Here is a 24,193-nt window from a genome sequence, read left to right as displayed (position 1 = left end):
TGAAAACTATAAATATTAGTTTGCTCAACACAAATTTCCTTCCTTAAACAGCTGCAGAAAAAACACCATCAGTTCAAATCAGTTAATTTTCCACAGCATCGTCTTGTGACATCACAGAAGTGGTAGTACTTTCTTCTTCGAACGTGTGAGAAGTTGAATGGATTTCATGTAGGTTATCAGGAAATTCTTGAAAGTTTCAAAGGAATTCCTCACATTCATCATGTTCATCAAGATTCGAAAGGTCACTCAAATTTGGATCATTTACAAGCTTAATTATGTCAGCAATGGACAACTGTTACAAAAATAAATGAAATAAACAGTGATTCAAGTAAACATGCTGTAAATATACCATGAACACCCAACGTAACACAATAAGTAAAACAAATTCATTGAGAGGTACTCTACGCATGTAAGTACTTAAAATGCTATATACATTAATGGTTTACTGTTTCATGCATTCCAGAAGAGGAGATTTTTTAATACTGCCATGCAAACTAAAGTACTGAAGTGAATAAATAATAGTCCATACCTTATGTTTCATGCTAGCTGCCATCTTGCAAACTGCTCACCAAATAACATACAAAACTCTTCTCTGAGGAATACCTGCATATTAGTCCTTAGTGCTGCTCACAGAATGCAACACATACATCTGACAAATATGTAACGGTAGGTATTAGTGAAGGAAAGTAACCTGGAGACCAGTGGGGTAATTGAAAGTGCGGTGTTACATTTATGTAATGTAGGGCACTGGAGCGTCAACTTAGAGTTAGGTTCTACAATGAAATGACTATGAACTCCACACATAAAATAGAATGGTGCTTTATTGAAATCAACGATAAAGAACATTAAAATTGATATTAAATTGCTGCTACTATTTTCCTTTGGTCTTTGTCAGTCTTTATTCATTACATTTTTCCATATTTAAAAATGACTTAGCTTCTTTGAAATACTGTACAACTAAGTAGAACATTAGCTATTAAAATGATGTCAGTGTTCCTTATATTTCTTGTTCTTCTTGCCCAAGATCTTCATAAGATGTTTGGACATGAAGTAGGGCTTTTCTGGAGAGCCATCATTACGTTCGCAGTCCTCCACTGCAACAATGAAAACAATCTTATATCGATAGAGAACATTATGCATTGTGTTACATCTGATTCTATATTTCTCACAAACTATTATACTGTATATTTATTTACTGTATGGCTTTTAGTGCCGCCAGTGTCCGAGGATATGTTTGGCTCGCCTGGTGTAGGTCTTTCTATTTGACGCCCCTGGATGTTTAGTTTAGGTTTGCTCATAAAAGATAAAAAGAATCACTATTTTATCATTCCTGACACAAAAACATGATCTTAGTTCTGTCTAGAGAATTCACATTTCCACTTAATCTATACATTTAAAACACTAGGCTGATTTTTGTTACATCGATTTTGAGAGAACATCTGAACCAATTTACGCCGTAAAGCATTCTGACTAAAGCTCTTGGCCTGTAGATTTGCATGGTGTCTTTGAAAGCATGAAAATTTCTTGCCGTATATTTTTAAATTAAAGAAAAATGTAGCATTCTCATTGGTCAGTGCCAGTACTTCCAGGCTGCCTGAACCGTGAGTTTGCTGTGCAGGTGCCACGATAGGGGAGGTGGAAGGGGGTAGGCACACATGCACAGTTAGACGTCTTTGGTTACAAACATGCCAGGTGGATTACTCCTCACTCAGCACTCATAACAGTGCTCTTCACTCATCACTTATCATTCATAGAAGCATAAACCAGGTGGGGGACCCTTGCTCTTTCTTTGTTAACAAAGGAAACGTTTTCCATCCAGTTATGATTGTACAGCATTCACAAGAAGACTGCATTGTGTCCTTTAAATTTAATTTTGTTTTTATGCAAATGTTTGTAGTTATCTGTTACCTAATGGTTAAGAAGAGCAGCAGTAGTGATGATGAATTTATGGTAGCAAGCAACCTGTACTTGATTTCAAGTTCTGATAGAAGGTACAGTGCACATCCAATTAATAAGAGAAGGCAGGAATTTGGTGAATTCCACCATTTATACCAGGAAGTCAAGAAAGACTATTTAAGAATGTCAGTGCAGACACTTCTATCTCTGAGTCCTTGGCTGAATGGCACACATGCGCAGGCCTTTGGTTCAGAGTGTGCCGGGTTTGATTCCCGGCTGGGTTGGGGACTTTAATCGCATGTTATTAATTCTTCTGGCTCGCAGACTGGTTGTCTGTGTTTGTCCCAACACTCTCCTCTTCATGTACAGAGAACATACCAACCACCGCAGAAACACGCAATAGTGACTGCACCCCACATCCTTCCACGTAGGGTTGGCATCCAGAAGGACAGCTAGCTGTAAAACAGGGTCAAATCAACATGTGCAACACCGTTTGCACCTGCAACCCCATAGGTGTGGGAAAACATGGTAGAAGAAGAAGAAGAATGCAGACATGTCAATATTTGTTAACAGGAATTGAAGGCAATAGCAAACCACGGAAGTACAGCAACTACGAGTACCACGTCAACTCTATTTCCATTGAAGAAAAACTGGTCATTGCAATAACGTACGCAGAAGTAATGTAATATTATTCTCCATTTTAATAAAGTAATCCATACTTTATCGAAAGATTACATTTGTAACGTATAAAGATAATATTAAACAAGTGGCCTACTAATTTAATATTGATATTTTACCTTCAGTGAACAAAGGCCGATAATATTATGAGTAGACGGCCTTTGCCTTGAGCCAACCAAACACAGAACAACACTCAAGAAGAACATCACTCCAAAATCACACCTCTTAACGGAGGAGCGAAGAGAAGATGGATGAGTGAAGTGCCGGCATGAATGCCACTACTGAAATATATGGGTAAGGTATGTTTTGCACCTGTCAGCTTCCTGTGTGAAGAGAAAGGACTGATGAGCGCTGAGCGAGGAGTAATCCACCCGGCATTTTTGTACCCTTACTGGTCATCTGTGCTTCGTGGACAGGAATAGTCACTGTTTTGCTCCCCAGCAGTTGAACAGTGCACATTACATTCTAAATTCCTCTAAATTCAGTGTCTGGATTATGCTGTCATGCGCGCCGTTCCCCATTAAGTTTCTTACTAACACTGTTACTCCTGTCTGGTGATGTGCAAATTAACCCTGGGCCGACAACGAATAATGAGTTCTCCGTGTACTGTCAAAATATCTGGTCCATAAAAAATAAGATTACAGACTGTGAACTTCATGTTCAAGAATTAGCTGCTTTCGACGTTATCGCCTTAAGTGAAACTTAGTTGACGGATTTTGTGTTAGACTCTGAAATCCCACTCTCAAAAGAGTTTTCCTTATTCAGGGCCGATCGTAGAACAGGATCTCGGGGAGGGGGTGTTTTAATCGCTGTCAAATCTAAATGGCATGCGACCCTACGCTCCGACCTGATGAATGACTGTGAAGCTGTTTGGGTTGAAGTTACATTTCATAACATAAAATATCTATTTGCATGTTTCTATAGACCACCTCGTTCTTATCTCAGCTATTCTGAAGCTTTTCTTTCCTCTGTGCTTAAAGCCGTTCATTCCAAAGATAACATTGTCATACTAGGAGACTTTAATCTGTCTGTCTCCTGGATTTCCCCTTCATTAGGTCAGCCTTCTAATAGCCTTGACAAATGGTATATGGACCACTATATTACTGGACTGAACTTCAAACAGCATGTCTTGGAAAACACCTGCGGAAATAGTCTTCTTGACTACCTGCTTTCCTATAATGAGCCCTCATCTGTTTCTGTGGGACGAAATATTTTTAACTCCAACCACAAGTCCTTTGAAGCAACTTTCACTTTCACCCCTCCCCATGCTCCGAGATGTCATCGACCTGTCCTTAGGAGCTCTGTGCCTGTGTGGCGTAAGGTTGACTGGCAGACTGTGAATCTTACCCTGTCCCTGTTACCATGGCATTTGTTGCATGTGGGTGAAGTTCAAGATGCGGTAGACTTATTTTATGATTGGACACTTGCTGTGATTCGGGACCTCATTCCTACTCGTTCGATGTCCAGAAAATTTCCTCCATGGAAGAAGAGTGATACTAAAAGTGCTGAACTACAAAAATCGGTAGCCTGGAGACAATGGAAGAATGCGCCTTCCGAGAGTAATTACAAAATATTCTCAGACCTTCGCAAACACCACAAGTACTTATTAAGGCGCGATTACTCTGACTATATTAACGGAGCCTGCATTGAAGTAAGACACAACAGTAAAAGGTTCTGGTCACTTATAAATAACAGAAGAGACAATAAACGAATACCGGAAGTAGTAACCTGGGACCAGTCTGTAGCCAGTGGAGCAGATAGATCTGAATTATTCAATGAATATTTTACCTCTAATTTTGTTAAACCTGTACAGTATGCTGATTTTCCTAAAATCAAACCTGTTATTTCCCATAGCCTCAGTAATATTTCCACCATTGAATCTGAAGTGTACTCCCTACTTTCGTCTTTGTCAGAAAATAAACCCACTGGTCCTGATGGTCTTAGTCCTATCTTTCTTAAGAATACAGCAGTAACTCTTTCATACCCTATTAGTGTGATATTCAATCGGTGCTTCTCAGTCGGCTACTTTCCGAGCTCCTGGAAACTTGCGTATATCACACCCGTTCTTAAAGGTGGACAGAGGTCGGATATTGCAAATTATCGCCCGGTCTCTATATTACCTGCTTTATCAATCATTTGTGAAAGGATCATCCATCAACATTTGCTTGCGTTTACAAATCCATATACATCCCCTCAGCAGCATGGTTTCCTTCCTGGAAGCTCCTGCGTAACTAACTTGGCTATCCTCCTCCATCATGCCACGTCTGCCATCCACGCGGGCTCTCAACTTGATGTATGCTATATCGACATCGCGAAGGCCTTCAATACCGTGGATCACACCCTTCTTGTGCACAAACGTTGTGAACGGTTTAACGTGCATGGGAGACTCCTAGCTCTAATTAATAGCTTTCTGAGCGAAAGACTACAGCGCGTTGTTCTTGATGGATGCAGTTCTTCTCTCACCACTACTCTCTCTGGTGTCCCGCAGGGTAGTGTCCTTGGTCCACTTCTTTTTGCCCTGTTTATTGATGACCTTATCGATACTGTTTCCCACCATTCATGTGAAATACTGCTCTTTGCTGATGATTGTAAAATCTTCAAGCAGATCGATTCTCCTACAGATACAATCCAATTGCAAAATGCACTTGATTCACTGTCAGGTTGGTGTACTACATGGCGTCTTAAACCTCATCCCTCCAAGTGTTCCACCATTTCGTTCACACTTCGTAAATCTCCCGTTCTACAAGAATATCACCTACTGAACCAACCGATTGCTCTTGTTGACAATCAAAAAGACCTAGGAGTGCATTTTGACAGTAAATTGTTGTTTGTCTCGCACATAAACAGGGTTACCTCATGTGCTTATGTCACTCCTTGGTTTACTGTACAGGTTTTCTGACATCACAGATGTAAATGCCCTCAGAGCATTCTACGTCTCCTGTATCTTACCTATTGTTGAATACGCCTCTCCAGTCTGGTCCATTTCTGCTTCTTCAAACCTCAGCCACCTTGACCGTGTACAATCTTTTTTCTGTGCTATCGTCAGAGCCAGGGTCCTTGCATGTCGCAATCTAAGCACTACCCAAGTGCTTGGGAAACTGAACCTCAAGACTCTTTCTGCTCGGAGGAAAGTAGCCGACCTAAAGCTGCTATACAAAGCAGTTAATGGTCTGTTTAGGTCTCCAGATTTAACTTCCTTATTCCCCCTCCACGTCCCATCCCGTAATACCAGAATGAAGACACTATTCCATACTCCTTACTCCCGGCTTTCTCTCACCCAAAGGTCCCTTTCGATACGTATTCCAGCAATGTTTAATACACTATCTATCAACAACAACCTAGATCTCTTCGTAACGTTTCCTTCCTTCTGTCATGATATTTATCATATAACTTAATTTTCCTTCTTGTTCTTTCCCGTTCTGCTCCTGTATTTACGGTAAATGTATTTTTCTTTGTTAATAACGTTGTTTATGGAAATATGTATTATATAGAATTGTACAGTTTTCATTGTGTATATTTGTGTCCTTTTTAAATATTTATATATATTTTTAATTTTAGATTCATATCTATTGTACATAGCTCAGATCGCTGTAATTCGGCGTTATGCTGTTGCTGATCCTGAATAAATAAATAAATAAATAAATAAATAAATAAATAAATAAATAAATAAATAAATAAATAAATAAATAAATAAATAAATAAATAAATAAATAAATAAATAAATAAATAAATAAATAAATTCCAAAGCACCTGACGATATTCAATAAGCATGACTCAATATGGGATAAAGCTCCAAAGGCAAATAGTCATTCATTAAAGTGTGTGAATCGTCTTCTAAAATATATAATAGGCAACAAAATTCCATTCTTTCTGGTGTGAAAATTATTGTTCTTAGGGGAGATTTCATAAAGGTTTTGCCTGATTTGCCACATGCGTATCATCTAACAATTAATTAGTTATAATTGTCTTAAAAATACTCCTCCTTGGCCCTTCTTCAAAACACACTGCTTACATGAAAATATGCGCTCAAAACTTACAGCAAAATGTTCACTTGTGCGAGAGATGACATAATTTTCTCGAAAGTTGCCATTCTTAATCAATTTGAAAATAAATGGGCTTATACCCTATACACTAGCATCAACAGATTAATACTGAAGATGAAAGCTAGCTACTTCATTTTCCTGCATAACTCTTGAATTCTTTCAAATTAATGGTTTGCCCCCACATATTCTAAAAATTGGAGCCACAGTTAAGCTTCTGAGAAATCAGAACATTTCCCAACGGCTCCTAAACGGAACCAGATTAGGACCTAATATTTTAAGAAGTATGTATGAAAATTGTTTATATTTGGAAATAATAAGTGGACAGAGAGCTCTTATCCCTCGAATTGACTTAACAACATCCGATAAAACACTTCCATTTTCTTTCAAGAGGCATCAATTTTCAATTCACTTGGCACTTCGTATCCCAATCAATAAACTCAAGGGACGTGTAGATCTCTATTTAGCTCAGCCATGGCTAGTTAAATGTTGCACTGTCAAGAGAGCGATATTTTAAAGTTGCAATAGTGCGAAAAGGTAACTGTACAAGTAATGCACCGAGCAAGTCGCTGCGTGGTTTGGGTCATGTAGCTATCACTTTAATTAAGGCCACAGTTGCTTCATTCCCACTTCTAGCCATTTCCTATTCCATTGTCACCATAAGACCTATTTGTGTCAAGAAAATTGTGAAAAAATAAAGTAAAAGGAATGTCGTATATAAGGAAATCCTAGCTAGCTTTCATCTTCAATCCCATTGACCGTCATGTCTTGATGGGTTTCAGCTAGTTAATATTAAATATATGTAGCTTAATTTTGAGGTTTATATTGTAAGAACAGACTGAACAGTTCTTCAGATATTCAAACATGGGTTCACAGCTTTCTGTGCTGACAGTAGTCATTTTTCCCGAGATGTCGTAACAAATAAACAGACAGACAAAAATTTACTGCATCTACTTTTGACTTTTGCATTCCTTATCCAAGGAAACAATGAAGCTGATGAAATAATTTGAGGTGTACAGACAAAATTATAATTGTATGATGTAGATTAAGAATTAATTTCTCTTTCAAACATGTAGATATTCTTTTAGTTAAGAAAGGGTACTCACAAAAGCAAAGGAACAGTGTGTCAACAGCCATGGCATACACTCCAAAGAAAACTGAAGTGATGAAGTAAGTACCAATCCCAATGACAATTACTGGGACAAAATAGTAATTGAGGTCAGGTACTGCATTGTGTATCTCTGGAACTTCTTCAAACTGTAGCTTGTCACCAAAGAAGTAGAACGACAAAGCCACCATTCCAGCAGTGATCATAAACTTGCCAAGGAAGAGCAGGAAGTCCGTTACCTGTAATAGAGCAAAGTGTAATGGCATTGACAGACAGACAGGGTTAAAACTACTGAAAAATATGCATCTGTCTATGAATCATTCACTGTTCAATGAAAGGACATTTTCCGTTCATACAGGAACATAATCAGGCAAGTACCTTTTCAAGAAAAGGGAATTACTACTTGGAAAAATGAGATAAGAACAAAATTTGAATACCCCCGCCCCCTCACAAAATAACATGATACTTCCTTAATTCAATAACTAGTAAAAAGATTTTTAAATTCCACTAAATGGTTTTCATAGATACTTAGATGTGGGGTATTGTTCTATCAATCTATCAGCACTGAACATCCTAAGAACCATCAGAATGAGCAAAAATTTAAATCTACATCTTGGAAATGGAGGTAAACAATTTGTTAACAGATATAAAAAAATATTATATTTACAGTTATTTCAAAGAAATTCTAAAATAGAAATATTAAATATACAAATATACATTGCTTCTTTCCATAAGCATCTAAATTTATAGATTCCATTTCTTCTTCTTTTCTTATTTCAATTTTATGACCTCATAGGATCACTTTAAGTCAGTCCATTATCATAGTCTCTTTGAAGGGACTGTTCTGGTCTTGTGGTCCTCTCAGTATTTTTCATGTGTTCCATTCTTTGTGTCCTTTCTGGTGTTGAAAATATTTGTGTTGTGAGGTTTTTTTTCTTGTGAGTGTGAAGCAGAAGTTTGTATCCTGGAGTTTTTGTTTAACTTTATCCATCCACAATGGAAGCACAAGAACACAAATAGCTATTAACTACAGTAAATGCTAGGACCTGGAATCAGCTTCCTCATAAGTGCAAATGTGTCGAAGTTTATAAGGAGAATCCTAAAACAAACTCATGGACAAATAACAAGAAAATCTATCAACAACAGAATGGACAAATGCTATCAAGTTGTGTAATGTTGCAGCCGTTACATGACAACATGTAGACATCATGGTTCCTGAACCAGAGACTCTGAGACGTTCTTGGATTTTTCTCTAAAGGGGAATTACTGTAGAATTCTTGGCATAACAGAGTACAGTCTTCTATTGCAACAGCTCTATGGAAAGGTAAGTGGAAGATGTATGAGAGGAAGTATATACTGTACCTTAGAGAATGGAAGCAACAGAAGAGCAGATATAGGGAATGACAGAACGAATGGAAAAGGATTAATTCTGGACCCCCCAATACGGATCGAGAAGAACCTTCAACAGGCTGCCAATGTCAAAGAGGATAAATGAAGATAAAAGGACCATTTACTACCCATGTATACCTCAGTTAGAGAGATAACCTACCTGTTAATGCATGAGAGGTGAAAGGTCTCCTTTCTGGGGCTCGGTGTACATCACTTACATTTATGAACACATTCTTAAAATTATTAGGTATATGTAGTCAGATAGAACAACATATTTACATCAATATCTTGAAAGATTACTTAATAATCCCACATTAAAAAATTTGTATAATCACTATCCCTGAACACTTGTTGCTATTAATACACATTAACATACATTTATATTGAGAGAGAGAGAGAGAGAGAGAGAGGGAGGGAGAGAGAGCGTGTGTCTCCAATCCTCGTTCTGTTGCAGTCGGGTATGAAGTGAGATGTATCTTTATAGCAAGTTTTTAATGACTGGATGCCCTTCCTGACTTCACCTCATCAGACGAGTTAATGAGACAAAATGAATGACATAATATGTGATAGTAGGAAGGGAGAAGGTAAAAGCCAGCACCGGTACATTAGCCTATTCTTGTCGAATAGCACCACGGGGTCTGATCAAGGCTTAACGTCCCCATACGACGGACAAATCACCATCAACAGCGTCATACACCCCCACTCCATTTATATGAACACTGTGGTGAGGTGTGGAATTTAATCCAGGCTTTTGGCACACAATCTAGTGATTAGAAATTGTATACCCTACCAGCCAACATTCTGATGGTGTCATACCACATTATATTATATTTGTGTTACATTCTGGATCTTTATGGTCACCCAGACTGCCAGACAGACAGCCTTATTTTGGAAATACAGTAGAACCCCACTTAACCAAACTTCGCTATACCGGAACCCGGCTTAACCGAAATGCTCTGGCAAAATTGTATTTTAATATTTTGTTTTTACCCTCTCATTCTTAGCTCTCGATATTAGTAATTCTCTTGCTATATGTGCTGAGAGCTACTAGGCAAACCCTATTTTTATATTATGACTTATGCCAGAATGCACATGTAGCATAAAACAAAACAGTTTCTTACCCTCTAGTTCCTTCCATGATACATTTTTTCTTGAACAAGCAGGAATTATTATTACTGTATTGTTATTATCATTATCATAATTGTACCGGGTGGTACACCTCTACACTGCACATTTGAATTTTCTGCCTTAAAGTACTCCTCTACAGGAGAAACAGTGAACTTAAAACTGGACCTACCTAAACCTTTCCTCTGAAGATGTCACTGTGTGAATTTCGACGTGTTTCGTTCACTATTTATCAAGAAGTTTGGACATTCTCTCATAGATGTCACTGCCTAAAAACTATGATCATGCACCCTGGTGCGAAGTGAAGGAACCTTCTTGAAGAAATTTTGTACTCATAAGTTTTTTTACTAAATTTCGTTCTTTCAATTCTGGGTTGGCAATATTAATCTTTTCTTTCCACCGGTTTTGAACTTAGCCAATCCAGAATTTCTGTAATTAATTTTTGACCAATCATGTCTTTCTTCTTCGATTTTGAGTGTACTTTCAAGACTGACCAAAAAAATTAAGTGGGTGTGGCTGTTTTATTCATGAAAGGTCTCGAACTTTCCCCGAGGGTATAAAAACTGCTGATTTTCTTGTCTCTCGGCCACTTCATCAACATCTAACTAAGAGTGTGGACGTGACGCAGGAGGCGGGTAGCGCCTCTTCCATCAGGCAGCTGGTCTTCAATAAGGTAATGGCCGTTTAACATCTTTATTTTCTTGCTAGCTCAGCAGTTTAACCCGTGGGAAAGGTCCGAAACTTTTACCATGTAACCTATCTTTCTGTAATGTAATTTTCTGCCAGCTTATGTAAATATCTTTAACTATAAATTGGGGATAGAGAGTGCTTTACCCTCTCGAGCTCCTCTTCATTTTGGTTTGAGGTGACTACGTTTTGGTAACTGATTTTCTTCTCTTCCTTAATGTTTAAATTTCTTTCTTATACGGGTCACCTCCATAGTTTGGGAATAGCCCCTGTGTCATCGGCCTGGTGTCTTTTAGGTTTTAGAATGAGTATTTAGAAGTGCAAGTACACGCCTCCATTCATTTTGTATTCTGGGCCATTTACTTAACCCATTCTTTTTCTGCTAAGGCCCAGTAGGTTGGGTACAAGATAACCCCGTTTCATTTTTGTAAGTGTGCCTTGATGGCAAGGAATTGTAAAGTCTGCTATTGCCTTCAATAGGCGCGGGAAACTGAGAGCGTGTCAGCTCTTTCATGTGTTGGGCCTCAGGGAGGCTTGATATTAAAAGTTGGGAGTAAGTGCTCCATGTTTTGAGGGGATTTCTGCCCTTGGTAAATTTATTCTCCTCTGTAAAGCTTGATCTGGAAACTCAAAAATTGTAAAAATAGGGGCTTGTAGCCAAAGTGTGTTAAAGATTTGAAATCTTGGATCTTTTCCTAAGTTTTGTTGTTAAATTGCTATGTCATTGTTATCTCACTAAGTGAGAAATTATTGCTTTTTGAAAATATAACTTTCAATTTCAGTTTAAATTCTTTCTTGACAATGTAGTTAGACCCATTCCCCCCGGCACCTTCTTTCACCTTTGCTAATCCACCAAACCACGGTAACAATAATTATTATTACTACTGTATTATTCGGACGACTCTGACCTTGACAATAGCAGTTCTGAGAATCAAGTTACATTAGATGATGGATTTAATGCATTGGAGGTAAGACTGATTTCAAATTTTTATTAAAATACAGTACCACATGCTTTAATTACTTTATACAGTATTCAGTTCAGTAGTAACAATAAAAAGTTCCATTATTTCAGATTGCTTAGCACTTTGTTGAACAAAGCGATGAACCTACACCAGCTGATGTATTGTTGATTAAACGGTGACGCGACTTAGCTGCACAACAGCGCTGCACCAAGAAAATTCAGAAGAAAATCACTGATTTTATACAATGAGTGATATTATGTAAACATTTTAATGTTAATATACAGTATGCACCTTTGCTTAACAGAGTTTATGCATTTTTATTTCGACATTTAACTTTAGAAAATATTTACCATGTGTCATCCAAAAAACCGCGTCAACCGAAGTGGCTCTGCCCCCTTTATTTCGGATAAACGGGGTTCTACTGTACAGTAATTTAATAAGATTCAGTGCAACAGTTCTTTTGCATTATCATATTGTACACATGACGTCGTGAGATTCAGAGAATTTATTGTTGGATCAGAATAGAGAATTTATTAGAGATATTATTGCCAATGGCTATGTAGAACTACTGGATCCTACGAGATCTCCAAAATTAAATAATGTTTGGTATGATCACCATTTGGATGGACATGGGATTAGCAGTTGCAAATTCAATCTTCAAGCATAAGGCTATTCACCATTATACCAGAAAGATGCATATACATGAAAATGTACATGAGGGTCTTAAGAGAGGTTTCTTTCTGATTATATACTGAAGTCATAACCGGGCTAGCTGGCCATGTGGTTAGGGGCACACAGCTGTGAACTTGCATCTGGGAGATAGTGGGTTCGAACCCCACTGTCGGTAACCCTGAAGATGGTTTTCCGTGGTTTCCCATTTTTACACCAAGACAATGCTGGGGCTGTACCTTAATTAAGGCCATGGCTGCTTCCTTCCCACTCCTAGGCCTTTCCTGTCCCATTGTCACCATAAGACCTATCTGTGTCGGTGCAATGTAAAGAAAATTGTGAAAAAAATATATTGAAGTCAAAACGATTTTGTTGATTAGTTGTTGATAAATAACTAACTCAGGCACAGTCTAAGCAGTGACCCATGGCCTGCCTTGGATACATGTCACCAGTATCCAGGTTTGGATAAGGTACCTGGTTGTTGGAAGTTTGGTTATTAAGAGATACTAGTTTATTAGTTTCTCACTACAGAGAAACATTTCTTGACACACAACGGAGAAACAAGATCTTCCACTTAAGTGGACATTTTTATAAAGTCAGATTTCACGAACAGACATGTCATTTTCCTGGTAACCTATAAACATATTAACGGATTTGCCAACTATTCTCCATCAATATTATGCATGAATGAGACAACACTGTTAACAGCAAACATTCAAGTAAAGAAATATTGGGTAATCTGTGAGCTATATGCTCCAATAACATGAAAATGTAGGTCACCAGAGAGATTTCTTTCTGATTTTATATTGAAGTTAAAAGGAGTTTTGTTGATTAGTTAAAAGCATATATTATTACATTTCAATTATTTAAAGGTGATTTCTTGCTTGTCATAGCCGTAACGCCCAGTAGGTCAGTACGGTGGCATATTATTGTTGTTATTGCTCTATTAGCACCATCCAGAGGATATGCGTAGGGTACTTCAAGGTTAAACCTACGGACGTTGAGCAACACTGAAGTGCAAACCATCATGCACGTTCTGAAGTTGAATAGTAATACCGTTTGACTGCTGTTCCGTAAAGAAAATTGAAAATGAAAGAGGAGAACAAGTTTTCGTAATAAATGTGTAAATAACGTGTCCGATAGCAGTTGTTAACTCTGAAAAAATAAAAAATGAAGTAAACGATCATTTAATTTTAATGCTAAATACTGCAATTAAGTAAGAATAGGATACAGCTCAAGATATGGCAGAGTGCAGCATTGATTTCAGAGGTTAGTTTCATACTTTCTCGCATCTGGTTAAATTTCGGAAAGGCACCCAAGGATTATATCGTATTCAATCGATCATCTTCGGTATCATTTCCTTGGTATGTCCACTGGCGAGCTCTCTCGTCAACATTCGACGGAAATGTCACATTTCTCTACCAGCACTTGAAATATGTTTTCATGATGCATATAGTATGGTTAAGTTAGGTTAGGTGGTGCTGTTTGAATAAGAAAACTGAAACGTTTGCCACAAAATGCGATCTATCATCTTCAGTATGGTATCGCTTTCTTGCTATATGCAACCAAATACAGTAGAGACAATACGCGACATTTCCATATTTAGCAATGTTAAAATGGGAGACAAGTCGCAAGTGGTGCTCCTAGTGGCTTGACCTGAAAATTAGTGCTAAATTCAAACATCAATGGAAATGTATATACGGAAATGAATAAATAAATTACGTCTAGAAAGAAAGTGTTACTAAGATATTACCTTCAAAGTTGCTAAAGCAATTCTGGATAAATGAAGGAGTGAAGAATTATTTAACAGGTTATTATTTAAAGGCTGAAATTAGACATATAATCAAGATGTAAAATGGACTGCTGTGAAAGGGCTTGATCTATCATTTATGCATTACTTTTTTTAGCTTTAGAATTCCTGCCTGAATGTTCATGGCTGGAAGTTTCTTTTTTCTCATTTAAAAGCATTGTACCATTATATTAAAACAATTGTCAACAAAAATATCAGCACATTCCTTACACACGATTCAATGAATTTACATTTGAGAGCTGGACAATTTTCCTTTTAACTTGAAGCCTACTAACAGAAAGAAAATCTATAAATTTAGCCTCAAAAACATTGAAACTTTCCTTACAAGCAATACTTGCCATAATGCCATTACATTAGGGTAAAGCAAATTTGCATCATCATATTGTTTCAACAAAATATGTTCATTTCTTAAATCACCCATATTTTCTTCAGTGCTTGACAACGCATTACGGCATTCCAAATGGGATGACTTGGAACACAACCAGCTACACTCATATGCATATGTATTTTCCTGAATTAAATCAAACCCACAAATCTCACCTACAACAACACATCAGTACTGAAGATTAAATGCTGCACTATACAATAAAATATGGGGTGAATAGGTACAAAAACTGGGAAAATTAAATTGAATTAAGCAGCTCGCTTGTGTTTTGGTCTATGGTGATGGTACCAGTGTACTTAAGATGGATAATCGGTTGGTTACAATATGTTCTGGCGCCAAAATTGTAATATTTTATTTCTTGTGTCGGTAGACCTTCTAATTGGATGTTAATTTTTTTAGAATTTCCATACTGTGTTAAATGTTGTCTGATATCAGCTTGTGGCTAGACTGACATGTTAGTGCAATACTATTCTCATTTGGGTGTGCTTTGGTGAGAATTTTCACATAATAGATATTAATGTACCTTTACTTTGAAATCAGCTGTTTATTTTTTGTGTTGGATGCATATTTTTTCCATTAAATTGGGGTGAATAGGGACAAGATGAAAAATGTACAAAATGAACACGTTTATCTAACAAATTGATACCTATTATCAATTATAAGTCAAACAAACTAGAGTTGTAACAGTCTCATTTGACACCGTGGCTTTCTGCCAACCTAACCTTAATTTTGGTCTCATTTAATTTCAGCGATTCTTGAATGATGCCTAGGAAATACGTCAGGGACCCTCGATCAAAAGTGCATTGTCCTCTTGATGAGGAGAAGGTGATACAGGCTGTCCAGGCAGTTGTTCGTGGTATGTCTATAAGACAGCCAGAGAAAAGAATTTGAAATTTCAAGGTCAGCCCTACATCATTATTTGAAGCAGTCGAGACACCCCAGTAGCTGCAAATGTCAGCCTGACAGAATTCTTGAAGGAAATGCTATATGGAAAAGATGAAATGGAGCAGATAAGGGGCTGAAAAAAAAGAGGCTGAACGCCCCAACTGGACGCTGTGTGACTCTAGGTGATTTTGAGGAAGCTAATGAAGATGATCCAGAACAACAAGAATCTGTTCAATATGAAGTAGACTCGAGTGATGAAGAAGGATAAGATGGTGAAGTGAAGAAAGCAAGTGAAGGTGAGAAGGCAAGTGAAGGAATAAACAATCTGAAGGACCAATTATTAACATTTATTAACATTTATTAACAATTATTAAAAATTTTCTTATGATAAGGGTGTGAGATTGGAATGGTTCTACAAGATGTTAACAATTTATTTTTAAAGAGGTAAATGATGTCCCTATTTACCCCTCTGTGTGGCTGAATAGGGATTACAATAAAAATGATGTCCCTATTGCAACTTTTCTTCGCCAATCAACCAAATGTTCAGATGTCTTCGTGTTCCCTGATGTGCGCAATGAATGCGAGTTCTCAAAAGCTGATGTACTTGCTGTTTTAAAGCCACCAACTATGCAAAGAGAACATTACACCTTCAAGCCAAACTTACTTTCAAAGTGACTGCTTTCTTTGGAAAATCAATTTTTTTTATTTTAGGTCAGTCATTCTTTTAGAATTTGTAATTTGTGTTTGTGCCATTAAAATGATAGTAAAAGGTTTAAAATAAATATTTGTGTTTTTAATTTTGTAATAAATGTTAATAATTTATTTTTAAAGAGGTAAATGATGTCCCTATTCACCCCTCTGTGTGGCTGAATAGGGATTACAATAAAAATAAACACCTGTCCCTTTTCACCCCGACCTTGGGGTGAATAGGGGCGTGAATATATGGAAATATATATGTTCAGGGGAAGAGAGAAGCAGATTTATATTGTATGTTATGAACAATCTACGGGACATTACAAAATATAAAAATATAACTTTCAATACTAAGTTATTTATTGCTAAGATATATAGGAAAAACTGAAAAAGTTGTCTCTATTCACCCCAGTTTACGGTATGTGTATTATATTTTAAGTCAGTTAAAATATGGGTCGAGCAGGTCAGAAGATTATGAAGTACTATAAAATTATTTTTTGTCACTGGAAGAATATATATGCAAACACAATATTATTTACATTTTCTTGTCACGAGGGAAACTGAAGAAAGACTGCGCATTCTTCTCTACTTCATAGTTACTGCAGCCAAACACAGCACATACCTTTCCCCTCGTGTTGAGAGGAGATATCAAGGAATGACACACGCTACTGTTTTATTATGTCAACTCACTGAAAACGCATAAATAACACCAAAAATTTCACACACAAATACACGTGCGCTTATGACAGAATCAGTAGTTCTCAGATCCATCCGCTAGAGAGAGCTCTAATAGCTGTCCCTCGATATCTCGCTGAGTGTCGCGTATTGTCTCTACTGTATTTGGTGCAACTGCGAGCTCTTGTCGACATTTGAAGGCCATGTCAGAGTCGATTACTAGTACCTGTCAACTGCTGTTCTGTAAAGGAAATCAGAAATGAAAGAGGAGAACATGTTTTCATAATAAATGCGTAAATAACATGGTCGATAGCAGTTGTTAACTCGTTAGAAATAAAGACTAAGTAAACAACTGCTTAATGTTAATATGCTACACTGAAATTAAGTAGGTACGAATGTGATACACCTCAAAATATGGCAGAGCGCATCACTAATTTCTAAGGTTAGATTATATTTTTTGCATCTGGTTAAATTTCGGAAAGGCTATTCTCATCTGAATTTACAGCGAGAAGGTTATCACTTTTCTACTGGCGCTTGATGTATATTTTAAGTTACGTTAGGTGGCGCTGTTTGAATAAGAAAACTGAAGCATTTGCCACAAAATGCGACCCTTATTATTGTTTTATCACTGTGTGCACTTGCAAGCTCTCTCGTCGACATGCGAAGGCGATGTCGGATTCGATCAGAGTCGATTAGTAACACCCGTCAACTACTGTTCCGCAAAGCAAATTAGAAATGGAAGAAGAGAACATGTTTTTGTAGCAAATACGTAAATAACGTGGTCGACAGCAGTTGTTAACTCATTAGCATTAAAGGCTAAGTAAAGGATTGCTTAATTTTAATACTCTACACTGAAATTAAGTAACAATGCAATACACCTCAAGATATGGCAGAGCGCATCACTGATTTCAGAGGTTAGTTTATATTTTCTCGCATCTGGTTGAATTTTGGAGAGGCTATCCCCACGCAAATTTATAGCCAGAATATTATCATTTCTCTACTGGCGCCTGGAATATGTTTTCATGATGCATATAGTACAGTTAAGTTAGGTGACGCTGTTTGAATAAGAAAACTGAAATATTTGCCACAAAATGCGATCGGCCATCTTTGGTACCATATCATATTCTTGCTTTGTACACTTGCGAGCTCTCTCCTCGACATTCGAAGGCGACGTCAGAGTCTATTAGTAATGCCCGTCGACTGCTGTTCTCTAAAAGAAAATTTAAAATGAAAGAGGATAACACGTTTTCATAATAAATGCGTAAATAAAGTGGGTAATAGCAGTTGTTAACTCGTTAGAAATAAAGGCTGAACGATCGCTTAATTTTTAATGTCATGTACTGAAATTAAGTAAGAATGTGACACACCTCAAGATATGGCAGAGTACGTCACTGATTCAGAGGATAGTTTATATTTTCTCATGTCTAGTTAAATTTCTGGAAGACTGTTCCCATGTAATTTTGTAGCGAGGACGTTATCATTTTCCTACATGCGCTTGAAATACGTTTTCATGATACATATACAGTTAGGTTAGGTGACGCTGTTTGAAGAAGAAATCTGGAACGTTTGCCACAGAGGTCTCTGGAGTGATACTATAAATTTTTCAGAATGAAATTAAACATAAATTTTCATGTAATATAGGATTTAGAAAAATAACAGACTAAATCTATTAAAGAAACTATTTAAAATAGTTTATGTTGTGTTCCTGAAACATGTATGATAGAATGAATAATTTTCAATCATTAAAAGTGTATTGACAAGGTGGACCCAACACAAACTATTTTAAATAGTTTCTTTAACAAATTTAGACAAGTCAATACAGGATCAAATAAAATACCTATTATGGTTAAGTTTATGAACAATAATAATGAATAATGAACTGGATATCATCTGCAAAAATCCAAATTTTGAACAAACTGAATGCCATTTCATACCAATTTTAATGTGTATGGGGTTTTTCCCCGACTTTTACGAAAAATTGGATATAATGACAATCCGTTGTAGCAAATAAATTTTTGACTGTTATGAATTCTCGCTATAATGGACTTCTACTGTATATTTTTAACGTGTATATACTGTAGAGTTAACCGTATAGCATTTTTTTTTGTGTGTCAAGAACTTGTACTGAGTCAACTGTACCATTATACATTAAATAAATAAATAAATAATACAGTAATTACATTTCAATATACTATTTCAAGAAATTTACCTTATCCAGCACAAACACTCTAATAATGTTTCTCATGAGCAAGTTGAAGGCATCCCGGGCTGACTTGCAGAAGTTCTTGCCATGGATGGCACACATGATGTAAGCATTACGATTGATGAATCGGATGAACTTCTCCAGACACCAGAAAAAGCATCGTAGGCAACACATCACAGCCCTCACAAAGGCATTATCATATTTGCCCAGTTTTTTATTCAAGTACTCCAGCATAACTCGTATCATGCGGCAGATTGCCAAAATGAGTGAACCAAATGCTAGGGTTCCCAGGTGGTACCTGAAACATGTAATGTAGCTGTTAGCTATCTCTCATGCTACATTTATTACGGCAAATTTACAAGGCGATACTAGGTTTCACAACTACTAATGTGCACACAGTAACTGTTTACATGGAGACATTAGTGTACACAGTAATTTCATGAAAACTGTCATATTTTTCTTCAGTACAATTTGTTTAAATGGATGCTCAAGTTATTGCAGCAGCTAGAGTAGTCACAGATATGTTACTGCTGACCTTTAAAAAATGACAGAAGGAAGAAACGAGTCTGGACTAGGTCTTGGATAAAGAGAAGATTACAATTACGATACTCTATAATATTACTGAAGTAATAGGAGATACCAAAAGCTACCAAAATCATTTACAAGTAACTTCGGAACATTTCAGTTTTTTACTTGGGAAAGTTACAAATTAAATAAGGAAACGAGATACTGTAATGCAAGAAATATTATCAGCAGAGCTGAAATTGCAGATATCTTGCAAGCGGTCATTCATACTTGGCTCTACAGTTCTTGTACCGTGTGCCAAAAAGCTCAATTTCAAAATTTGTAAGAGAGGTTTGTGATACTATCTATGCGGCATTAGAGGAATATATTAAGGCAACAACAACAACAATAATAATAGATCTACTAACATCGAAAATGCTTTCCTGTGTCACCATATACCGGCCCCGTGGTGTAGGGGTAGCGTGCCTGCCTCTTACCCGGAGGCCCCGGGTTCGATTCCCGGCCAGGTCAGGGATTTTTACCTGGACCTGAGGGCTGGTTCGAGGTCCACTCAGCCTACATGATTAGAATTGAGGAGCTATCTGACGGTGAGATGGCAGCCCCGGTCTCGAAAGCCAGGAATAACGGCCGAGAGGATTCGTCGTGCTGACCACACAACACCTCGTAACCTGCAGGCCTTTGGGCTGAACAGCGGTCGCTTGGTAGGCCAAGGCCCTTCAAGGGCTGTAGTGCCATGGGGTTGTGTCACCATATGGGAATGAATGTTGCTCTGGGTCAAGTAATGTGACAGTTGCTACAGTACGTTGTCCGAATTATCCATAATTTTGAAATTAGATGGACTTTTCCATATTTTAGAGCAAAAGACAGGAAACATGTTATTATGAAGTGTCCATCCAAGACTGTTTGCAGTTGCGCACAGCAATTATCATTTCAATAGTAATACTGGCAATGCTGGGAGGACATCTGATGGTGGCATTTTTTCAATAGTAGACTTAGACATGTCATAGAGTCCAGGTGTCTGAACCTGCCTGAAGATTCTGTTTTAGTGGAGACAATGCGTTTCCACTTACTCCCTATCTAAAGAAACTATTTTCTAACCACGGTTCTTACCGAGCTCGATAGCTGCAGATTCACAATTATGTCATTTATTTTCCACTAGTCGATACAATGATTGCTTAAGGCAATTTAATGGTTAAAAGTGGTACATGTTTCGTATATTATCAACATCTTCAGTCACATAACACTGTTAAGATGAAAAATATATAAATTGACAAAGTAATGCTTTAGAGGAAGTGTCCTTAAAATTAACATAAGATTGACAACATTAAAATAAACAAATATCTCAAGAAAAAATATATAAATTATGTCTACAATTGAAAGCAGTCGTCAAGGAAACACTTGTACAATATTCCATAGAGAATATGTCCTGCAGTCGCTTAAGTGCGACCAGTATCCAGTAATCGGGAGATAGTGGGTTCGAGCCCCACTGTCAGCAGCCCTGAAGATGGTTTTCCGTGGTTTCCCATTTTCACACCAGGCAAATGCCGGGGCTGTACCTTAATTAAGGCCACGGCCACTTCCTTCCACTTCCTAGGCCTTTCCTATCCCATCGTTGGCATAAGACATATCTGTGTCGATGAGACGTAAGGCAAATAACAAAAAAAAAATTAAAAATAACCATGGTTCTCTAAGATACATAGAAAAAATGCAACTATAGGCTATCAGGAGCAAGGCATGTGGTTGAAAATACATTCAGGATTTTGGGGTCAAAATTTTATGTATCTGAAAGGCCCATAGCACTTCAACCAGTAACAACTGACTGTGTAGTGAAAGCAGCATGTGCAGTTCATAATTGGTAGGGGAAGACATCTATGGAATATGTGCAGTCTTCATTAATAGATATGGAAAATACTGAAACCCATGAATGCACAGGATGACTGAAAATAAGTTACAGAAATTATAAGAGGACATAGTGTTCTGAAAAAAATTGATAGCTAGTGTATTTTATTTCCTCCTAGTGACAACTCACCATGAAATTGACAAAGAAATTAAGTTCAATAGTGAGCAACTTCTGTGTCAGTTGTCCAGGCCTCGTTGACATGGTGTCCATGTTGTAGAACTAAAGGACCAAGAGAGGTTTTCAGCTGGGTGCAATGCTGGTTTATTTTCCACTACTTAATTTTCTTAGACGTAGACTTCAGGGTTTTCCTACAGAGATCGAGACACATTCTAAAACTGAGGAGCAGCAGATGATGTTGAGGTGCAATATTATCAAATGGAATAACCTTAGTGTCGATGACTGACTTCAGGTCACGCCTTTGTGCTAACCAGTAATCAATCTGTGTACTTCTTCCACCACTGCTAAAAGAAATAAGGTGTTTCTCAAAAAGGTGTTGGCTACCATCAAGTCATATCCGCAGCATGATCCAAGATTCTGTTCTTGTCCTCATTTCTCTCTCCAAAGCCCTGACCTCCATGTATTCTATTATACCCATCCCTATACTCCCCGACATGTCCATTTAAGTCACCACCAATGAAGAAGAACTTGTTTTCCTGCAGATATTGTAGGTGAGTTTCAAGGCCGGTCCACAATAGTTCATCACTGGCACATCCAGTTTGGGGGCATAGCAGGAGATTATGTGCAATGATTTCAGTGTTCTCCCCAGAAATTTTCACCCGCTGGATGGCAGGAATGAGTATCTGGGCGGGAAATACTACGTAAAAAATGAATATGATAATTTACTCCCTTCAGGGCATTAACAATAATATTAGACATGTAAACATTAACTGCAAAACTGAACTATTTTAGTGTTATCATGAAGAAGACATAACAGATTATTTTGAACTTCTGGTGTTCTACTGCTCGTTCATAATCACTTGGATGCTGTGAAGTGCCAGAGGTGTTGGTTACATCCAGACACCGCTCGTGCATGACACTACGTGATAAGCTAAACATTTAAACTCCCATGTAACTCATGCAATTATGACATTCTCTCGGATGCTAGGGCTTACAGCAATAGCTACACCATTACAGTTAGGTGTTTTCCTGTGGTCGAACAACTTGTATCCTTCACCAATATCTTTAGCCTTGGAACCAGTTCACTTTGTTTCTTGGATGCAGGCAATGTCTATGTGCCGGTTATTCAGTACGTCAGCAAGTTCTCGACTTTGACTCTTCAGAGTACCAATGCTGATTGATGCCAACCTGACTTGTTGGACTTGCTTCTTTAGCCCACCCCATACTTGAGTGGGTAGTCCTTTCTCATTTCTCACACCATTCACTTTACAATGGCGAAAAATGAGAGTATCCTCCTATTCAATACATCATATATTCCGTCATTAGACGGAGCAAACAAATTCAGACATGTTTCGGCTCGCTTGAGCCATCTTCAGTGAAAAAAATTAGGGGGGTTGGAATAATTTACATAATATAAGTTGAAAAAATGCTAAAAAACATAATGAAAGAGCAAATGAAAAAACAAACAAAAGAGAGCGTAGACGGAAACAAAATTAGCACAAATGTACAATATTTACATCAATATGCAGAGCAAAAAACAACTTATTGCGTAAAATTCAGTGAAACAGGTGTTAATTTGAAATAATAATTGATACTAAAAACTGCGTTAATCTAAGAAACAGGGGAATGAGAAAACAAATGATGCAGATGGAAATGAATAATAGTAGCAACTGGTGAGGTTGTGGACCTCATAGTTTACAAATTATTGGTTTATAAAATTACAAAGTTTAAAATTGCTGTCAAAATCATCCTAGTGGAAACCCATCACATCAAATTGGTCAGGAGGAAAGCGGGAGCAAACATTTTTGAGAGAAACCAAGCCTGAATTAATCTGCAGGCGAAAAGCCTGTGACAAGGAGAAAAAACACCATGACATTTAAGGCTTTAGAAATAGCAGCATTCTCAATATCTTCTCAATCTAGCGGTCCCTTACTTCATTATTGTTTCATAATGTTGGCTGGTGTTTTGCCTTATTATAGAGGGGTCGGAAGGGCCGCATATAAAAATATGAGAAGCTGTGTTAGGTAGAAGACAGATGCATAGTAAATTGTAGTAATCTAGTGGAAACCGTCAATGAAGTTCTAATGGTGTGCAGTAGGTGGTTGTCCTCTCTAGTGGCCTGGCTTACTTTTTTCATTTGCTCTTTCATTATGCTTTTTAGCATTTTTTCAACTTATATTATGTAAATTATTCCAACCCCCCTAATTTTTTTCACTGAAGATGGCTCAAGCGAGCCGAAACATGTCTGAATTTGTTTGCTCCGTCTAATGACGGAATATATGATGTATTGAATAGGAGGATACTCTCATTTTTCGCCATTGTAAAGTGAAAACCGTCAATACGGAATGATTCTAATATCTTGTAATGGAAATGTCACACCATTCAGACAATAATGATGTGCGTCGTCTACAGCGGGGAATGCCCTAGTAGTTTGTATCCCAATATT

At 37.4% G+C, this 24,193-nt stretch overlaps 1 protein-coding gene across 1 annotated transcript in view; it reads right to left on the bottom strand.

The window, feature by feature from the left end:
• Positions 1–803: 803 nt before the first annotated feature.
• The window catches only part of Ctl2 (Choline transporter-like 2), a 248,674-nt gene continuing 225,284 nt past the window's right edge, over positions 804–24,193 (bottom strand). Inside the window, exons 9-11 of the mRNA XM_067137298.2 lie at positions 19,212–19,503; positions 7,721–7,961; positions 804–1,094 (exon numbers count right to left, since the gene is read on the bottom strand). Of these exons, the coding sequence (XP_066993399.2) occupies positions 988–1,094; positions 7,721–7,961; positions 19,212–19,503 (640 nt within the window). The 3' untranslated portion in view covers positions 804–987. The remainder of the gene's footprint in view (positions 1,095–7,720; positions 7,962–19,211; positions 19,504–24,193) is intronic.

Source organism: Anabrus simplex, chromosome 1 (assembly GCF_040414725.1).
Source record: "Anabrus simplex isolate iqAnaSimp1 chromosome 1, ASM4041472v1, whole genome shotgun sequence".
In the NCBI taxonomy this organism is placed as follows: domain Eukaryota; kingdom Metazoa; phylum Arthropoda; class Insecta; order Orthoptera; family Tettigoniidae; genus Anabrus; species Anabrus simplex.
The sequence above is the reverse complement of the archived record's forward strand: the minus strand, read 5'-3'. Positions and strand labels throughout refer to the sequence as shown.